At 38.7% G+C, this 16,305-nt stretch overlaps 1 protein-coding gene across 1 annotated transcript in view; it reads right to left on the bottom strand.

Annotated features, from left to right (window-relative positions):
* Positions 1 to 16,305, bottom strand: part of ME1 (malic enzyme 1) — a 169,624-nt gene that overhangs the window by 23,614 nt on the left and 129,705 nt on the right. Inside the window, exons 7-9 of the mRNA XM_057412437.1 lie at positions 13,290 to 13,399; positions 4,552 to 4,649; positions 2,707 to 2,820 (exon numbers count right to left, since the gene is read on the bottom strand). Of these exons, the coding sequence (XP_057268420.1) occupies positions 2,707 to 2,820; positions 4,552 to 4,649; positions 13,290 to 13,399 (322 nt within the window). The remainder of the gene's footprint in view (positions 1 to 2,706; positions 2,821 to 4,551; positions 4,650 to 13,289; positions 13,400 to 16,305) is intronic.

The raw sequence follows: 16,305 nt of genomic DNA, 5'->3' as shown, positions 1-16,305 counted from the left end.
TCAGAGATTCTGCTATTTCTCATACTGCTAAAGAAACAGGTCAGTATATTTCTAGGACTGAAAAGGTCTCCCTCCTTCAAGTAAAACACCTTTGATCAAACACGTTTTGGTGAGGAAAATTTTAAGGGACTCTCATTGAACAGGTTTCCATTGATAAACCCCCTTTGTAGTAAGAAACGAAAGTCAGTTTAGCTTACACAAAAGCGGGTTAACTGGTGATCTATGCTGTTGCTTGTCAAATCTTACCTTTGCAACTATGACACCTTATGATTTAGTGTAAGGTGTCCCTGCCCACAGCAGGGGGGTTGGAACTAGATGATCTTAAGGTCCTTTCCAACCCTAACGATTCTGTGATTCTATAAAGGTTTCTGAAAACGGAGTCCTTCCCATTGTATATTTTTCTCACAAATCTTTCTCATTTTACTTCTCTCACTTCATTTCTAAGCATTTGGAAAGCCCTTCAAGTCTTGCAGCACTTTTCTGCAATCAGCTAAAGCCAAAATAATTTCCTAAGCAGACCTAAGTACAGCATTCTCCCTCGCAGACTTAAGTACAGCATTCGCTCTCAGGCCAGAAAAAGGAACTAGGAATAGCTTAATTGTTTACTTTCTGGGTACATGACTTCCCAGCAGTTAAATCACAAGCTTCAAGAGGTTTAAGTTATATTTTCATTCTTTTGGGGGATGGCATTTTTTTAGTATTTTTTACTTTTTAGGAGGCACATTTAGCTGCAGAAGAAATCCAAGAGAGGATTTGCAGAGCCCTAGACCAAGGATGGGTTTCCTTATACCCAGCTCAGGACTTGCAGTGAAGTATATCCAGCTCGTAGGTCCAGCAGGCTCTGCACTCAAACACAGTACTGCCATAAGCACCCACCAGTTCTCACAGGACCTGAGCCAGAAGGGAAGACTTGCACTCTGAAGTCTTCCAGGAACACCAGCAGTGACCTGAAATGTGCACCGTCAGCTCCTGCTGATGTATCAACATCTGGCCACAAATTCATCCCTAATCTATCTCAGAGAGCTGTTATGTCTGGCTATCACAAACAGTTCACAAATACATTCCAGGCAGAACGTGAAATTCAGTGTACTGATTTTTGGACAAAACCCAAATTAAATCCTCACCAAGAAGAATAAGCAGAGGAAAGGAACTTTGAGGCTGTGTATGATGCTGATTGGTTTTGGCACTACTTGAGAGTGCTAAAGCTAGAGGATGGTGAGGAAAGTATATAGTCACCGAGTCACTAAAAATTTAGAAAGTGTGAAAAGAATGAGTTGCTGTGTTCCAAGAGCAACAACCCAGCTTCTCGGCTGACTAGCAAATTAGCAGTGAGAGGTGTAAAAGAAGCAGGAAGAAGAAATGAGCAGGAGAGAAGGGCTGGTTAACCACCTTGGCTGGGCAGACATGCAGCCAAGACCTGTTTTACTGCTTTAGGGCTGTGAAGTTTCTATACTTCTCTCCCCATCAGTTTGTTTCCTTAACACCACCAGGAGTGATTTTAGTTCAGCTGTATTAGTTGATAATCCCAGTCTCTATGGTGAGGAAATGTGTGACACAACATTCTTCTTAGGCAACCTGTAGGTTTTAGGCCTTCAGTCATCTGTGTTTGAATGCAGAAGCACTTTACGATTGTTAGATGAAAACCTAAACAATTAAAAACACTCATTAAAACAAACACACACCAAGAAAAAAGTATCATATATAGTAGGAAAAACCAGCATTCTTCTGTACCTAATCAGGGTACTTTTGTGCTTTCTGGCAAGGGATGTTCAAGATGACCTTAATTAATACTCTGCTGTCTCAATGTCTATGATCCTACTGTTTTCCTTTTAACAGAATGAGTGAAAGGTGCCGTGATGCTGTTCAATAAACCAGCAGAGATACTGACTGAAGAACGCATGCTCCAGGAGCAAAGGTACATGAACTACAATGGATCTTAGATATTAGACAGCTAAAGAACACCGCACAAGTGTGCAGTACCAACAAGGGTGACTATAAACACTGCTAAGCAACAGGCACAGTGGAAAAGCAAAGCCAACCAGCCTCTGATCCATTGCTTTTAAGTAGCTCACAAACCATTAAATACATAACCACCTTTTAAAACATACCAGTTTCTTTTTTCTGGCACATGGAATTCATATGTTTCTTTATTTTGGCACATGGAAGGAATGAGGTAAGGGTGACAGATGAAGTCTCTCAGCAGCTTCAAATTCTGACCAGTGTTGATAGCAGTACAGACCACAACATCTGCAACATGAGCTAGATCACTGTGCATAGAAGCTATTTGATGCAATATATCTCATTCCTTACATAAGGATGACATGCTTGCAATCCTAATAATGTATCTGTACATCTTTGTGCGAGACTGCACTAACAAGAGTTGTGTTAACATGGGAAATATTAAACCCACAAGTTGAACGTTTCTTTCCTTACACATATTTTAATGAACTGCTGAAAAAAATCTCTTCATTATGTGCTCATCCCTAATAAAAATAGAGCAGGAACTCCAAGCATAATCATGTCACCCCACTCCTCTCAGAGCAACATGGAGTCTGTCATTCATTTAATACACTTCAGAAAAGAAAAACAGCTTGCTATGTCAAGATAAATTGTTATAGTTGCTTTCATAAACAATATGTTCTTGCCTTTATCTACAGACTGTAAATAACTATCATGATATTTAAAGGAATAAGAAATTTGTATTACCTTTACTATTAATCCCTTTGAGTCAACCATCCATATCCTTTTGATAGCTGCATCCTTAGATGCCCCTTCTTTCTCCATAGCCATAACAATGAGGTTTGCTATCCCCAGTGCAGCCTGAAGGAAAGAGAAGAAAAGTAGCATACAATACTGGAAATGAAAGAAATGCCATGCTCACTTGTTTCCTCTACACACTATTTAGGTAAGTTTTGTTATTTTATCTAACAATAAAACTATATTGCTATTTTTTCATAATCACTAATAATCAACTGTTGCTACCATTTGGTAATTAGAAACCATAATGTAGATAAATAGCATAGATAAATCTTCAATCATATAATCATAGCATAGATGGCATTTACAGTGTGGAGAGTGTAATAAATGTTTAAACTCTAATGAAACATACTAGAACTACTATTTACTCCACATAATCATCTCAGAATACATTAATTATTGTTTCTTCTTTGAAATTTCTTTTTTTTCCCATTCGTTTGTTTTAGGTTTTTTTTTAAACTTACACCACATTTTTGGCAATTTAAACCAAAGGATACCATGCACTGCATGCCAGAAAGTAAAATGGAGCCCTAAAAGACTTTTTGCTTTTCCCTTTTTTTTTTTAAATGTCTCCTTTTACCTACTATTCATGTGTTTGGTAACTTTAGACTTGGCTGTGGTCCCAGTGAAAGCAGGGGCAAGAAAAAAATAGCTTATCAATACTTTGCTGAAACATGTATCATTCTTACTGGATTTTATAATATTTCATCCAGCAGATCAAATGTCATACAGGTACAGATTGAAAAGCAGGCAACAAAATGAGCCAACAGACAACTCAGTGTTTCTGATTACTCATATACATCTTTATGGAGTTGATTCTGTTTCTTGTTCTTTATTTTTCAGCTTCAGTGAGAATCAAGCAAGATTTGCCTTTTTTAGTTCAGAAATAAGTAGCTTTATTAGGAATGAGCTCCCACAACAGGGATGATAACTGTAATTGCCTCTGCAGCAAGAGGCACACTCACAATACTAATGAAAAAAATAAGCATTAGAGCATGGATACATCCACCTGTTGAACATGGAGCAAAAACAGAAGACAGAACTTCAAAGAGATAGACAGTCTTGATGCACAAAGGTTAACATGTCAGACACGGCTGCAAGTCGTCCTGAAAACTACACACCTCATCTCAGTAGCATCAGATTATTGAATGAGATTAATGATATCTGGACTCCACAAAGCTGGATTAGTATACTGCATGTATAAGGGGGTTTGGTGACCATGAATAATATCTTTCAGAAGCCTTCATGGGGTTGTAGACTTCATACAAGAGATGACAGCTACCCACACTGCAGATAAGTACAACATTCACTTACGTGTCAGTGGATTAGAAATTTATACTTAAAAATTAGTATAAAAAAATTATATGCATAAAAATCTTCATAAATGGAAAATCTCAACATGCAGAATACTGAAAAACGGTATTTAATAACAGGAAAATTCAAAGGGGCACTGCTTCTTCCTAAATAACACTGACTTTGGTAAATGCATTTTATTTCACATCTTTTCGGTGGCCTGATATATTTCCTCATCTTTCCAAAAAGTTTGCTTATTTATAATGAGAGCAGTTCAGTAATTTACAGCTGGCAAGCTAAACTCTGAAGTGTTAAAAAGAGAAGAGATTTCTGTAAAATGTCTCTTGAAAAAAACAAGGCTTGACCAGATGATCAGATTTTTCTGTAAGTTTACATTTTAATTAAGAACCAACTTTCATCAGATGTTAGTGATGTTTCTACACATTTTATCTTGTTAACTGGATACATGTAACCTGCTTAAGTTTCTTTTTTCATACCTACCTCTCCAGCTCCCTGAAACAGCACTGTGTGATCCGATAACCTGTTCTTGGTGATACGCAGAGCTGCAAGAAGACCTGCAACAGCCACAGATGCAGTTCCTGAAGGAATAACAATAAAACAAGAATACATCTGGTTATTTTGGAAAGAATTACAAAGCACTGCATTTTAAATAATTCCACAGTATCTTTTTGCTAAAAGATAGAAGTACTTAGGGTAGTAACAAAAAAGTTCAGTGGAGTTGGAGTTTGCTCTATTTTATTCTCACCAAAGATAAATGTAAGCGGGAATATCTTCAGAGTAACATTACATAAAATACGATTGATTGATTCTGCTGGATGGGCATAATGGCTGGGCCATTCAAGCTATTACAAAATATTGTGGTTATGACCTTTTGTAGAAAGAAAGGGTGTGGGAGTCCAGACAAGAGTATTTTGAAGGACTCCAGATACTAAAAATGAAGATACTGGTCTTACTCTTCAAGCAGTTATACTTGGAATACAGTACAAGACAAGACTAAAATAAAACTTTATTTCTCACGGGGAGGTTGTCAGAGTAGAAAAGCAGACTGTGAACATTTACAGAGAAGCTAAACTAGCTGAAAGAGTAAGGGCAGCTTATTTAGGACATTGACTGTTCTACTGCATCTGAAAGCCCTCAGGATTCCAGTCCACTGTAAAAGGGTTTCCAACTTACTAGCATCTAAAACACTAGAAGTACCTTTTAAATCTATTTTCGAGTTACGTCACACAGGGAAAAAGGCTAACATTTAATTTTATGATTTATGCCATGGAGGCCTTTCTTCTCCAAAGCAGAATCACAAAGAACGTCTGTCTTTGAATGGAAAGATTTTGGTCCTCATCATGAGAAACACCTATTAATAAAAAATAGGGCAATAAAGGGATCTCAAGCAGGCATCTAACTCAAACCTGTTCACAATGGCAGGATCAACCATACCTCTGTGATTTCTGACAGACCTTTGTTTAACTTGTTCCTAACATCTTATTTCAAATATTCCTATGATCTACCCAGCAAGCTATTCCAGTGCTTCAGTATGCTTTCTGTTGAAAAATCAAATTTGAATGGCTTTTTAGTTCTCCTATTTTGGCCTCCTGTCTTAATCTACCACTTGCTCTTTTCTTCTTGCAACAAGACATATTTGAAGACTAAGGCTGTCCCAGCCTGCTTTTCTTACATGGAACGATTCCAATTCTTCCGCTCTTTCAGAAAGTTATGTTTTCTGAAACACTTAGCACTCATCTCTCTCCTCTGGACTTTATCCATCTGTTTCTTATCTTTTTTTGAGTTGCAGCATCCAAATCTATATACAACACTACAATTGAATCATCAGCACTGCTGAGTCTAGCTCTCAGCTTCTGTCATGCTCAAGGAAGTGGTATTTAGTCACCAGGGTCTGATATCTGGTTCTTCTGATCTGAAGACCAGTTGCTCCTTCTCCCCAGCAAAGGCTACAGGAGAGGGAAGGCCTTCTTTCATGGATTATTGACTCCAGGTAACAAGCCTGTATTTTTCACAAATTATCATCTTCACTAATTCCCAGGCACAAGGTGGACCAAAAAAGACAGACTCCTTATTCCTGCCAGGAACTTGGACCCACCAAATATTAAAATAATAACCCCTGAGAAAGTGCATCAGTTTTCAACAGGTTTAGAGAACCCATAAAGACATCCTGTGAATGGGGATAAGGTAGTGAGGTGGATGATGCCAGCAGAAATGTTGTGCTCAATGTGTCTTTTTAGAGAAGATTCTGAAGGATTGACAGTGGACAGCACTGATTTCATTAGGACTGAAAAAGCTCTATCAGCCACTAACAAAAAGATATTCAACGTGGGAAAATGGGTTTCAACTGTCATTGAAGAGTTCTGATGCCTATCTGATTCAGTGACAGCTGAACCACAGGGAGACAAACATAGGCCCTGAGATGTCCTCCTTGTTTCATTCTGGGACTAGGAACTGAATTCCTCCTTCTCCAGACAGCAGCTGCCATTAACTGATGAGAGGAAACCAAAGATGAGGCCATAAATGATTTTGAGAAGCCTGAAAGAACTTGCAAGGAGATCTGCTGGTTCCTGCAGTTCCGTTCCTGATCACCACAGTCCTAGGTGCAATTGACTACAAGCTGCCCGATTCCTTCTGAGGGGAGAATTCACAGTGCTCCTGATTTTTCCTTCAGGAAAAGTCCAGAATCTGAACTTTGGACATTTGCCCTCAATGTGCAGCTCACCTGAAGAATGTACTTTTGTTATTCACAAGTCCACTTTCTCATAAACAAGGCAAAAGTTAAAGCTGAGATAGCAGTTATCTCTATATTAACCTCAAGGAGATGCTCAAAACAGGTATTCATATTGCAGGTACACCGACTGTTAAGTTTCAAATACATGTAGCTAAGGAGCTAAAAGAACAGAAGTAGTAAGAACCCTAGTACTGGGTAAACCTCTCCTTAAAAGACATCATTTGGGTGTTGAAGACTGGGTTTGAATATGTGGTTTATAGGTAGGACCATCTTAGTTTCATGAACAGTTGCATCTTCAAAACTAAAATCATAGAAGTTAGGGTAGGAAAGGACCTTAAGATCATCTAGTTCCAACCCCCCTGCCATGGGTAGGGACACCTCACACTAAACCATATCACCCAAGGCTTCGTCCAACCTGGCCTTGAACACTGTCAGGGATGGAGCATTCACAACCTCCCTGGGCAACCCATTCCAGTGCCTCACCACCCTCACAGTAAAGAATTTCCTCCTTATATCCAATCTAAACTTCCCCTGTTTAAGTTTTAACCCGTTACCCCTTGTCCTATCACTACAGTCCCTAATGAAGAGTCCCTCCCCAGCATCCCTATAGGCCCCCTTCAGATACTGGAAGGCTGCTATGAGATCTCCACACAGCCTTCTCTTCTCCAAAAATAAAAGGTAAACGTTACTAAAAGTTAAAGTTAGGAAGTCCTTTAGAAAGTCATTTTCTAAAGTAAATCTGCCTGAAGAGTTCAAAAACATGTCTTCAGAACTAGGTCCGTTAAGTGCTTTTGATGGTGACTTTTCCCTTAAAACATGAGAAATACAGGACATCTGGTTCTCAGCCCAATTAATGTTTAGACCATACAGATTTGTCATTTTTAAGGCTTTAGTGACTTTTATGACATGCTCTAAGAGCTGAGATCATTTACTCTCTTCTCCCTCATTTCTCAATTAAAAAAAACAAAAACAAAAACCAAACAAAAACAAATTAAAAAAAAAAAAAAAGGTTCCTTTGAGGCATGGGTTTGGGAACAAACAATCCATCGGGCTGAGACACTTCCACCCCACAGTATCCAAGAGCTAGCTTGTTTCTTTCTCAGATGAAATTAAGTCTTCCTCTGGTGAGTGCCAAACTGGCAAAGACCAAAAATGGCAAAAGACAGAAGTCAGAATGTGCTCTCAATTTCCCTTGGTACTCTACCAAATAATCCTTATAACCAGCAAAAAAAACCCAACACCCAACAACATAAATCCTATCCTCTAGTTGGATGCCAAATTCTTTCTTCTATTTTATACTGCACAGCTGTGCTTGCAGGGGAGGAGGAAGCCTACATAACATAGCTTATTCCTAAGACCATTGATCTGGTCTCTTGGAAAGCTGAGCCAGAGCAGTGTAAGGACCACTTTCTTCTGAGCCCTTGAAGACAGAAGTTGTGGCCACTATAGCACCCTACCCTCAACAGAGGACTTCTCAGAAAGCTGGGAAAGCTGCTCTTCAAGCCACTTCCTGATGCCAGAGGCAAAGTGAAACACCATAAATTTCTAACGAATGGGAATCCTGGGATCCTGCTTCTATTCATGGCTGATGTAAAGTTGCTGTTAGCCAGAAAAATGGACTACGGTTACATATTACCAGTTAGGATTCATTTAGAAACTCTGTTACAATACTATCTTCTCTTTTAAGGAAAAAGAAAAGAGATACAAAACATGAATAAAATGCTACATTGAATGTCAGTAACATTTTGCGATGGTTATTTACATGGGATGTGAGTTACCATTACCTGTATGTTCATTATGAGGGTGATTTAGAAGAAAGGCTGTAACAATGCATAAAGGCTTAAAATTGCATTTCTCACGAATCATGTTTTGCACAGAACTGCTCTAAAAATGGTATTTTAAAAGCACTCCACATTGGTTTTATTCAGCCATTTGACTCTAAAAAGTATAATAACCCAGTTTATTAAATTACTGAGCCTACTATCACTGCTGCTGGCAGCGCCTGTCATCACTTGTCCTCAGCAGCTTCCCTTATTCCTCCCTATTGAAAGGGGGGCACCGTCAGCATGAATACCAGATCTGTTTAACCGGAACTGCTCTGGCTAACAGCATGACCTTAAATTTCACCCTGAATACTGACTCGAGTTTTTGAAAAGAATCAAAATGCAATTCACATCCATCTGCCAAAGCCTAACCACTTTGCGCAAACATTACAAAGCAGAAACAGAATTTTACTGCTTTTCCTACTGTCATCGCTAAAGGAAGGAGAGAAACGGCATCACCTTTCTCCCTCACAGAGCACACGTTAAATCCTCTGTGTGCAGAATAAGACAGACACTGTTGATGGACTTGATTTTGAAAACCGATTCTGTTTTCCCCAAATTGCTAGAATAACTTCAGCAAATTTAAAAGAAGACTATCTCTCTAATGCACCGCAGCTGCTGCGACAGAAAACACTTCATTACAGCTGTCTAGGAAGGCAAGTTGTAACTTATAAAAATATGGTAGATGTGAAATTTTAAAGTACACTATTCTTTATCAAGTCTTTGTTTCCTGTCCAAGATTCCTTAGCCTTACTTTTTACTGTAAACTGTATGGTTGAGCATGAATATGTCAAAGGAAATCCTAGAGACCACAGCGTTTTGGGGTTGGCACATTATAAATGGTTTGGAGCACAGAGTCTTCTTTCAGCAGATGCAACAATTAAAGTAAAAGGGGAAAAAAAGCCCCAAAACACGATGAACAAGGATTTAACTTTAATTTCATGCAGTTTTATTTAATTTAAAGTAGCAAGAAATGGCTTACAGCAGGGAAGCATTTGACCAATATTTTAAATTTCAAAATAGAAAACTTGTTATCAAGTATTACTAGCAATTCTTTTTTGTCATTTTCCCTATCTCATCTTAAAAACCTTGCAAACAAGGAGGGAAGGAATTTCTGCAGCATATCCTAAAATCTGGGGTATTGATTCTCAACTAAAACATTAGGAAGTGGTAAAAGTAAAATTCATACTTCTCAATACACAGCATAATAGAAATCAAATGGTAACATGGCCAGTCAGTAACACTGCATAAAGTGTCAGGGAAAAAATAAATCCATTCCCCTCTCCTACACCTACTGGGAAAAAAAGGTGAGAGTAAAGATCCTACATAAAAGGTGTAACAGCTGCTAGTAAGGCAGATGCTATGGCTGTGGTAGTTCAAAAGGACCATCTTAAGAGATGGGTGCTCCTGCTCCCCATCATGAACTGGCTTTTCAAAGCTTTGTATGCATGCTGACCTGCTCTGCAGCTGCAACAGGCAGCCAGCGTGAAGAGGGAGAAAGGCTCTAGCCAAGGAGAAAGGGAGCCTTCTTAAAAGAGAAACCACTTAGTATATTTGTAAAGGGATACAGAGTCCCAGAAGCCCAAGGTGGCTGAGGCTGGGAGGTCATCTCATGCAAGTCCCCCTGCTCAAGCAGCAGCTGGCTGCCCAGGAACATGGTGAGAACAGGTTTTTTTTAATTGATAATGAGCAATAAATGAAACAGAAGACTACTTGTACATACACATACTTGTATATACACATGGAAAAGTATACAAAAAAATACATTTGCAGGGGTTTCTTGAAAGCATACTGATTTCAATGTAAATTTACACTGAGTAATGGAGAGGTGACATCCTGAATATACTGAAAAAAAAAATCCAAAACAAACTTTTACATAACCCTATGTCTTAAATGGCTTTTTTTTATTATTTTATTTTTAAAAATCCCAATGTCTGGTTCACCTGGAAGCAAAAGTCACTTCATATTATGGAAGAGGTTTTCTGCTGTTTGCAAGTAATATCAGGATTTGAGATATACGCTATCAACATATGAACTATAACACGTCATTCAACATCATGTTCTTCAAATCCTAGGTTAGAGAATGAATTGGAAGCCCTGTACCCATCACAACCACAACAACAAACCCCAAACCTTCTTTACAATTTTGACAGCCCACAAAAAAAATAAAACATACAAAAGGTATTTATGGGGATATGATGACAAATGACAAAGATGAGAGCAGACTAAATACATCCAATTTCACCTCTTGGAAGCTATACAAGCATTAAGGATGGAGATTACCCAAAAGTCCCAGACTTCATTTATGAAAACATCAAAAGACACAGAAACACAGATTGCAGAAACTGAATAAATTAAAACCCTGCACATGGCTGCACTTCTAAGGAAGACCAAGAGCTACTACAGCAGTTCAGCCAAAAGCCAAACAGATACCTTCAAACGGTTTTGAATGTGAAGACACCTCCTTCCAAGGAGCAAAAGAGAGAATGCAGTGGTTTGAAAATGCATCTGGAGACACAGAAGACTTTCTCAGCTTAGTTTACCCATATTTGGTATGCTTCTGCTGATAAGCTTCCCCTCTATTTCTTTGAAACTACACTCTAGTTGAGCCTCCCTCTGATTTGGGGCAAGGACTTTCATCCTAAAGGGAAAGATAATTCCCTGTGGGAGCTGGGTCTCTAAACAACTAGGGAAACTACCAGATGCTGTTTGGTCTGCTGTATTGGACTGTCATAGCCATGGCTACACCTAGACCCTGCAGGGTAAGAAGCACCATGCTTCTTACAAAGAGAAATTATATTTTATAGTTAGTTTATTTCCCATCTAGGAGTTTGTCCTCCATAATCTGTTTCAGATGCAGGAGTAAAACTCATCCAGGCTTGCAACAGAAACATAGTTCATAGAATCATAGAATAGTTAGGGTTGGAAAGAACCTTAAGTTCATCTAGTTCCAACCCCCCTGCCATGTAGCTAGCAAAATCCCTAACATCAGAAAGACAAGGGCTATTTCAATCTACCACTATGCACTGAGTTCCTGAAGTAAGATCTAAGATCCAAGAATGACTCAAGAAGGATTTCTACAAAACTCAAGTTCCTAATTCTTGGCTTAAAGTGTCACTGCAAACTGTTAGAAAGAAAGACAGTTAAACTCACATTTTTGATCCTGTCATGGCTGAGGACCTACATCTACCCAAGGAAAAATGAGGGGGTAAGAGGCATCTGGGTGCCCAGGGTCCTTCTTAGGTACCTCTCTCTAGCAGTTTGTCTGACTTCAGTCCTCTCTTAAGGATGGCAGCCTTACTGCCTGTCCTGGGTTCAGCAGTAGCAGTCATTTTTCTCCTTCTTAGTAGCTGGTGCGGTGCTGTGTTTTGACTTTCGACCTGGGAACAGAGCTGATAACACTGATGTTTTTAGTTACTGCTCAAATGTTTGGTCTGGCCAAGGACTTTGTGAGCCTCATGCTCTGTCAGGGAGGAGGGGAAGCTGGGAGGAAGCAGAGACAGGACACCTGACCCAAACTGACCAAAGAGGTACTCCATACCACAGCACGTCATGCCCAGGATGTAACTGGGAGTTACCTGGAAGGGCTGGGACTGCAGGGTTGGAGGAGGTATCGGTTGGTGCTTGGTCAGGCTGGGGGGGGAGTTATCGGTCAGCAGGTGGTGAGGTGTTGTATTCTCTTCCCTTGTTATTTCCTTTATCATTATTATTATTGGTGGTAGCAGTAGTGATTTGTGTTATACCTTAGTTACTAAACTGTTCTTATCTCAACCCATGGGAGTTGCATTCTTTTCGATTTCCTCTCTGTCTCTCTGGGAGTAGGGGGAGGGAAAGAAGGGGGGGAGTGAGTGAACGAGCTGCCTGACTGGTTTTAAACCACTACACTGCCCTAGAATAAGTTATTAAGTTATAAGAATATGCACTTACTGCCCTAGAATAAGTTATTTTTCCCAGTGCTCTATTCCTGACAAGAAATAGGACCATGCAAGCAGCAACATCTGCTACTTCAGCTCTCCTTGTCCTTATCCTGGGGAGGGAAGAGACAAGATGCCCATCTAGACTGACCACTCCTGACATTTCCATCCTTGATCTTTTTCTTTTGCCAGCTGCTACAAATGATTCAGATGGGAAAGCAGAGTCACGGGATAATTTCCCTATAAAACTGAATGCAGCCCTGAGACTGCAAGAAAAACTAGGAAGATATTTAACTGAGCTGCCAATTTAAGAACTGAAATACAGTCTGACATTTATCAAGCAAGCACCGTCACATGAAGGAACAGTGGAGCACTTGTCATTGCAGTGACAAAAAAATGCAGGGAAGTTCAGGCCAGGCTTGAGCTCTGACATTTGCCCAGAGATCTGAAGTTAATAATTTATATGAAATAGCCATTCACAGACTAAACTGTTAAAAACCCAAAACCTGAAAAGTGAACATCTAAATAAAGCATGGGCATACATGAGAGGGGAAAGGTTAAGAGCAAAGACAGCTCACCAGAAGCCCATGCTGAGGAAACCCGAGGGAAAATGTGACCTGTAGTGAACATCACCAAACATCACAGAAAAGCTGATACATTTTTTTTTCCTCTGGTGTATCAATTAAGACTCTTTTTTTTTTATGGCTTGTGAGTATCACAGGAGTGAAGAGACAAGAAAGGGTCTGTTACCTTGAATGTCATCATTGAAAGTGCAATACTTGTTACGGTACTTATTCAGGAGGCGGAATGCATTAGCATTAGCAAAATCCTCAAACTGAATGAGGCAGTTCATGCCATACCTAGAAAGAGAAAATATTGTGCATTACATTAAAATTAATACATAATTGTACATTAAAAAGCTATTAACATTTGCAGTCAGCTTTTGAATAAAAACGTAATGTGATTTATATACCTACTAATATATTTCTGCTATATTCTGTATCTTTGCATTCATATAAATTACTTACAAGGCATAATTAGACTGCTAATATGCATTATTCAGTTCTAAGTTAAGAATAAAAGACCAGGAGAAAAGGCCTTCATCTCTCTGCAGACACCTCAACAGCAGTCTTCGCTGAGCAATCAGCTAGTGAGCAAACAAAGCTGGCCCCATAAAGAAGGTAGTAAAAAGGTTACACATTCAGAATTATGGATTTTATTTTATTGTCATTATGCAAGTGAAACTGATAGCTGCAAATTTGATTTGAGTTACACTTGGCTAACATATACTAAAACTTTGGGTATATGCAGAAATGAAGTTAGAGTTACACTTGGCTAACATATACTAAAACTTTGGGTATATGCAGAAATGAAGTTACATTTCTTTTGTCTACTGTTTCACTGGATTGTCAAAACTGAATTTTCCATATGAATAGTAGATGTTTCTTAAACAGTATACTAAGAATCAATGTTATCATCCGCTTGAATATCTTCTCATCCTTGTAGCTAATGAAACAATTAAAATTCACATTTTCTATAGTACTTTGAAATCTATATACTATATTTTGAAAGTACAGTATGCAGTTGCATTGGATGAACAATTTCTGCCATTTAGCTGATATGACTAAGTCAGCTCAACAGGGGTACAGGGGTCAGTAACTTCTGACAAACCTTTTGGTAATGCTCTCAAAGTCAATGCAAATCACTAAATTTCTTTGAGACAATTCACTGTGTTACCTTGCTGCCTTGGACCCATCATGTACCAAGGCTGCACTACCCAACAGGGTGGAAAGAACAGCACATTTCTAGTATAGAGGCATAAAGCATCTCAAATATATCTAAAAATTATTGAAGAGAATACAGGAGCTTGTTGTTTGGGTTTTTTTTTAATAAGGAAACTCCAGAATCCTGGCACCAGACTCACATGCCAATAACTAACAAGTAAAAAATTGTCCTGGTGTGCCAATAAGGTTACTCCTAAAATGAAAGTTAATAATATGTTAAATTAATTCAGTATTAGTGCTCTGCATACTCCAGTCACCAGATGCATTTTGTAACGGTACTGTCTCTGGATTCCTTGCTTAACATTCCCACATGGCATTTTCAAACACTTCCTTAAAACAAAGAAAACCTGAAGCACAAGAATACCACCCCCCCCCCCCCCCCCCCCCCAAAATCACAAAAATTTCTATACAAAAATTTATGTAAAGATGGAATTTAAGCTCACAGCACACTGAAAAAAATATGGGGTCTTTGGTTTGGCATTTGGGGACTTGTTTGCTTGTTTGGGGGATCTTTTGTTTTGGGGAGGTTTTGGTTTGGTGTTTGTGGGTTTTTTTTCGGTTTTTGTGTTGGTTTTTTTTTGGGGGGGGGGTGTTTTGTTTTGGTTTTTCCTCTGTCCAATCTCATAAGCTCATATGGGGAAAAAAAAAAACTAGAACACAATATAGGTTTAAAACAACAAAACAAAAAAATCCCCATAGGTGTTGCTATGAAATTATTATCAGTAGGGTCTAACAGAACATGAACTCTTTGAGCTAAAGGAGGCTTTCCCTTATCTGCTAACAGCGCAAATCCAAGAGAGAGTTTAAGTAGTTCCTGCTTCATCCATAAAAGCAGTACACACATGTACTGAGCAGTTCCATATAAACAATTTTCTCTAACGTTTAGTAGAGCTTTTCTTTAAACCCTACATGTGTTTGGCAACCATGTTAAGCAAAGCCATCAATATTAAAAAAAGGACAAAAATTCCTGTGACTAAATGAATTTCCATGGAAATCACATATTTACAGCCATCTTACAATTAGCCAGAACTACTGGGATTCCACTGGCAGGAATGGTAATCCCTGCTGAAAATAAATACATCTTCAGGTTTTATGGAAAAACCTGGAAATTTTCAGCAGCACAATGACAGGCAACTGTTTAAAGAGAATCTGGCAAGTCAATAATTCAGTACAGAAAATCACAACCAAGTTCAAATAAGAAACTTGGAGCTACTTTTAAAAAAATAACTTAAATTTCTAACCTGATTCTGTATCTGACACAAATTTCTGTGATTTCATAGCAGTTCAGGAGATGACAGTTAGATACTAATATGAACCTAATGAGATTAACACTCTGGAACCCTGAAGCTTGGTTAAAAGTGTTTCTTGGTTGTCATTAAGCCAATGTCTGTTTCTTTATTTTACCATATATAACATTCCATTTTCTCATCTGCATTTCATTTTTCTCCATTTTCTTACCCGTTGCCTTTGTAGACACAAATCAAAACGCCCTGTGAATCATATTAAATCAATGTCCCTGTAGAAAACACATATCCTATACTGGGCACACTATCCATACTAATTCTCTGAGCAAGAGATCATGGCTGTTCAATTAATATGGAAAAAATGCAGGCAACCTAATTCTGGGCCCCTGAGACTTTGGTATTACAGCAGAAAAATTTCTAAGCAGCCTTCTTATTCACTGGAAGTGCTATACACAGCACCCAGGTAAAAACCTGACACTTCAGTGCTGCCTATGACCAGTAATACCTTACAAGGTTCATGAAGTTTGAGGTCTATGTCCTCAAAAAAATCTAATTAAATCCAGTTACCGGGTACCCATGATAGACAAGAAAATGACACAGTGTTTCTCTGCTTGGAATATTCATGCTCGCAAAACCACTAGGAGATGAGATATAGAGATAGTTAATAGTTAATCTCTTGCATTCCAGAAAATCCCCTTGCAGTAATGAATTGGTTACAAAGGTGCCACACAGTTCTGG

This window comes from Pezoporus wallicus, unplaced genomic scaffold (assembly GCF_028554395.1).
Source record: "Pezoporus wallicus isolate ANWC-B61680 ecotype Strahan unplaced genomic scaffold, APGP_CSIRO_Pwel_v1 contig_4788, whole genome shotgun sequence".
Lineage (NCBI taxonomy): Eukaryota > Metazoa > Chordata > Aves > Psittaciformes > Psittacidae > Pezoporus > Pezoporus wallicus.
Note: the sequence above shows the minus strand (reverse complement) of the source record. Positions and strands in the feature narration are given on the sequence as shown.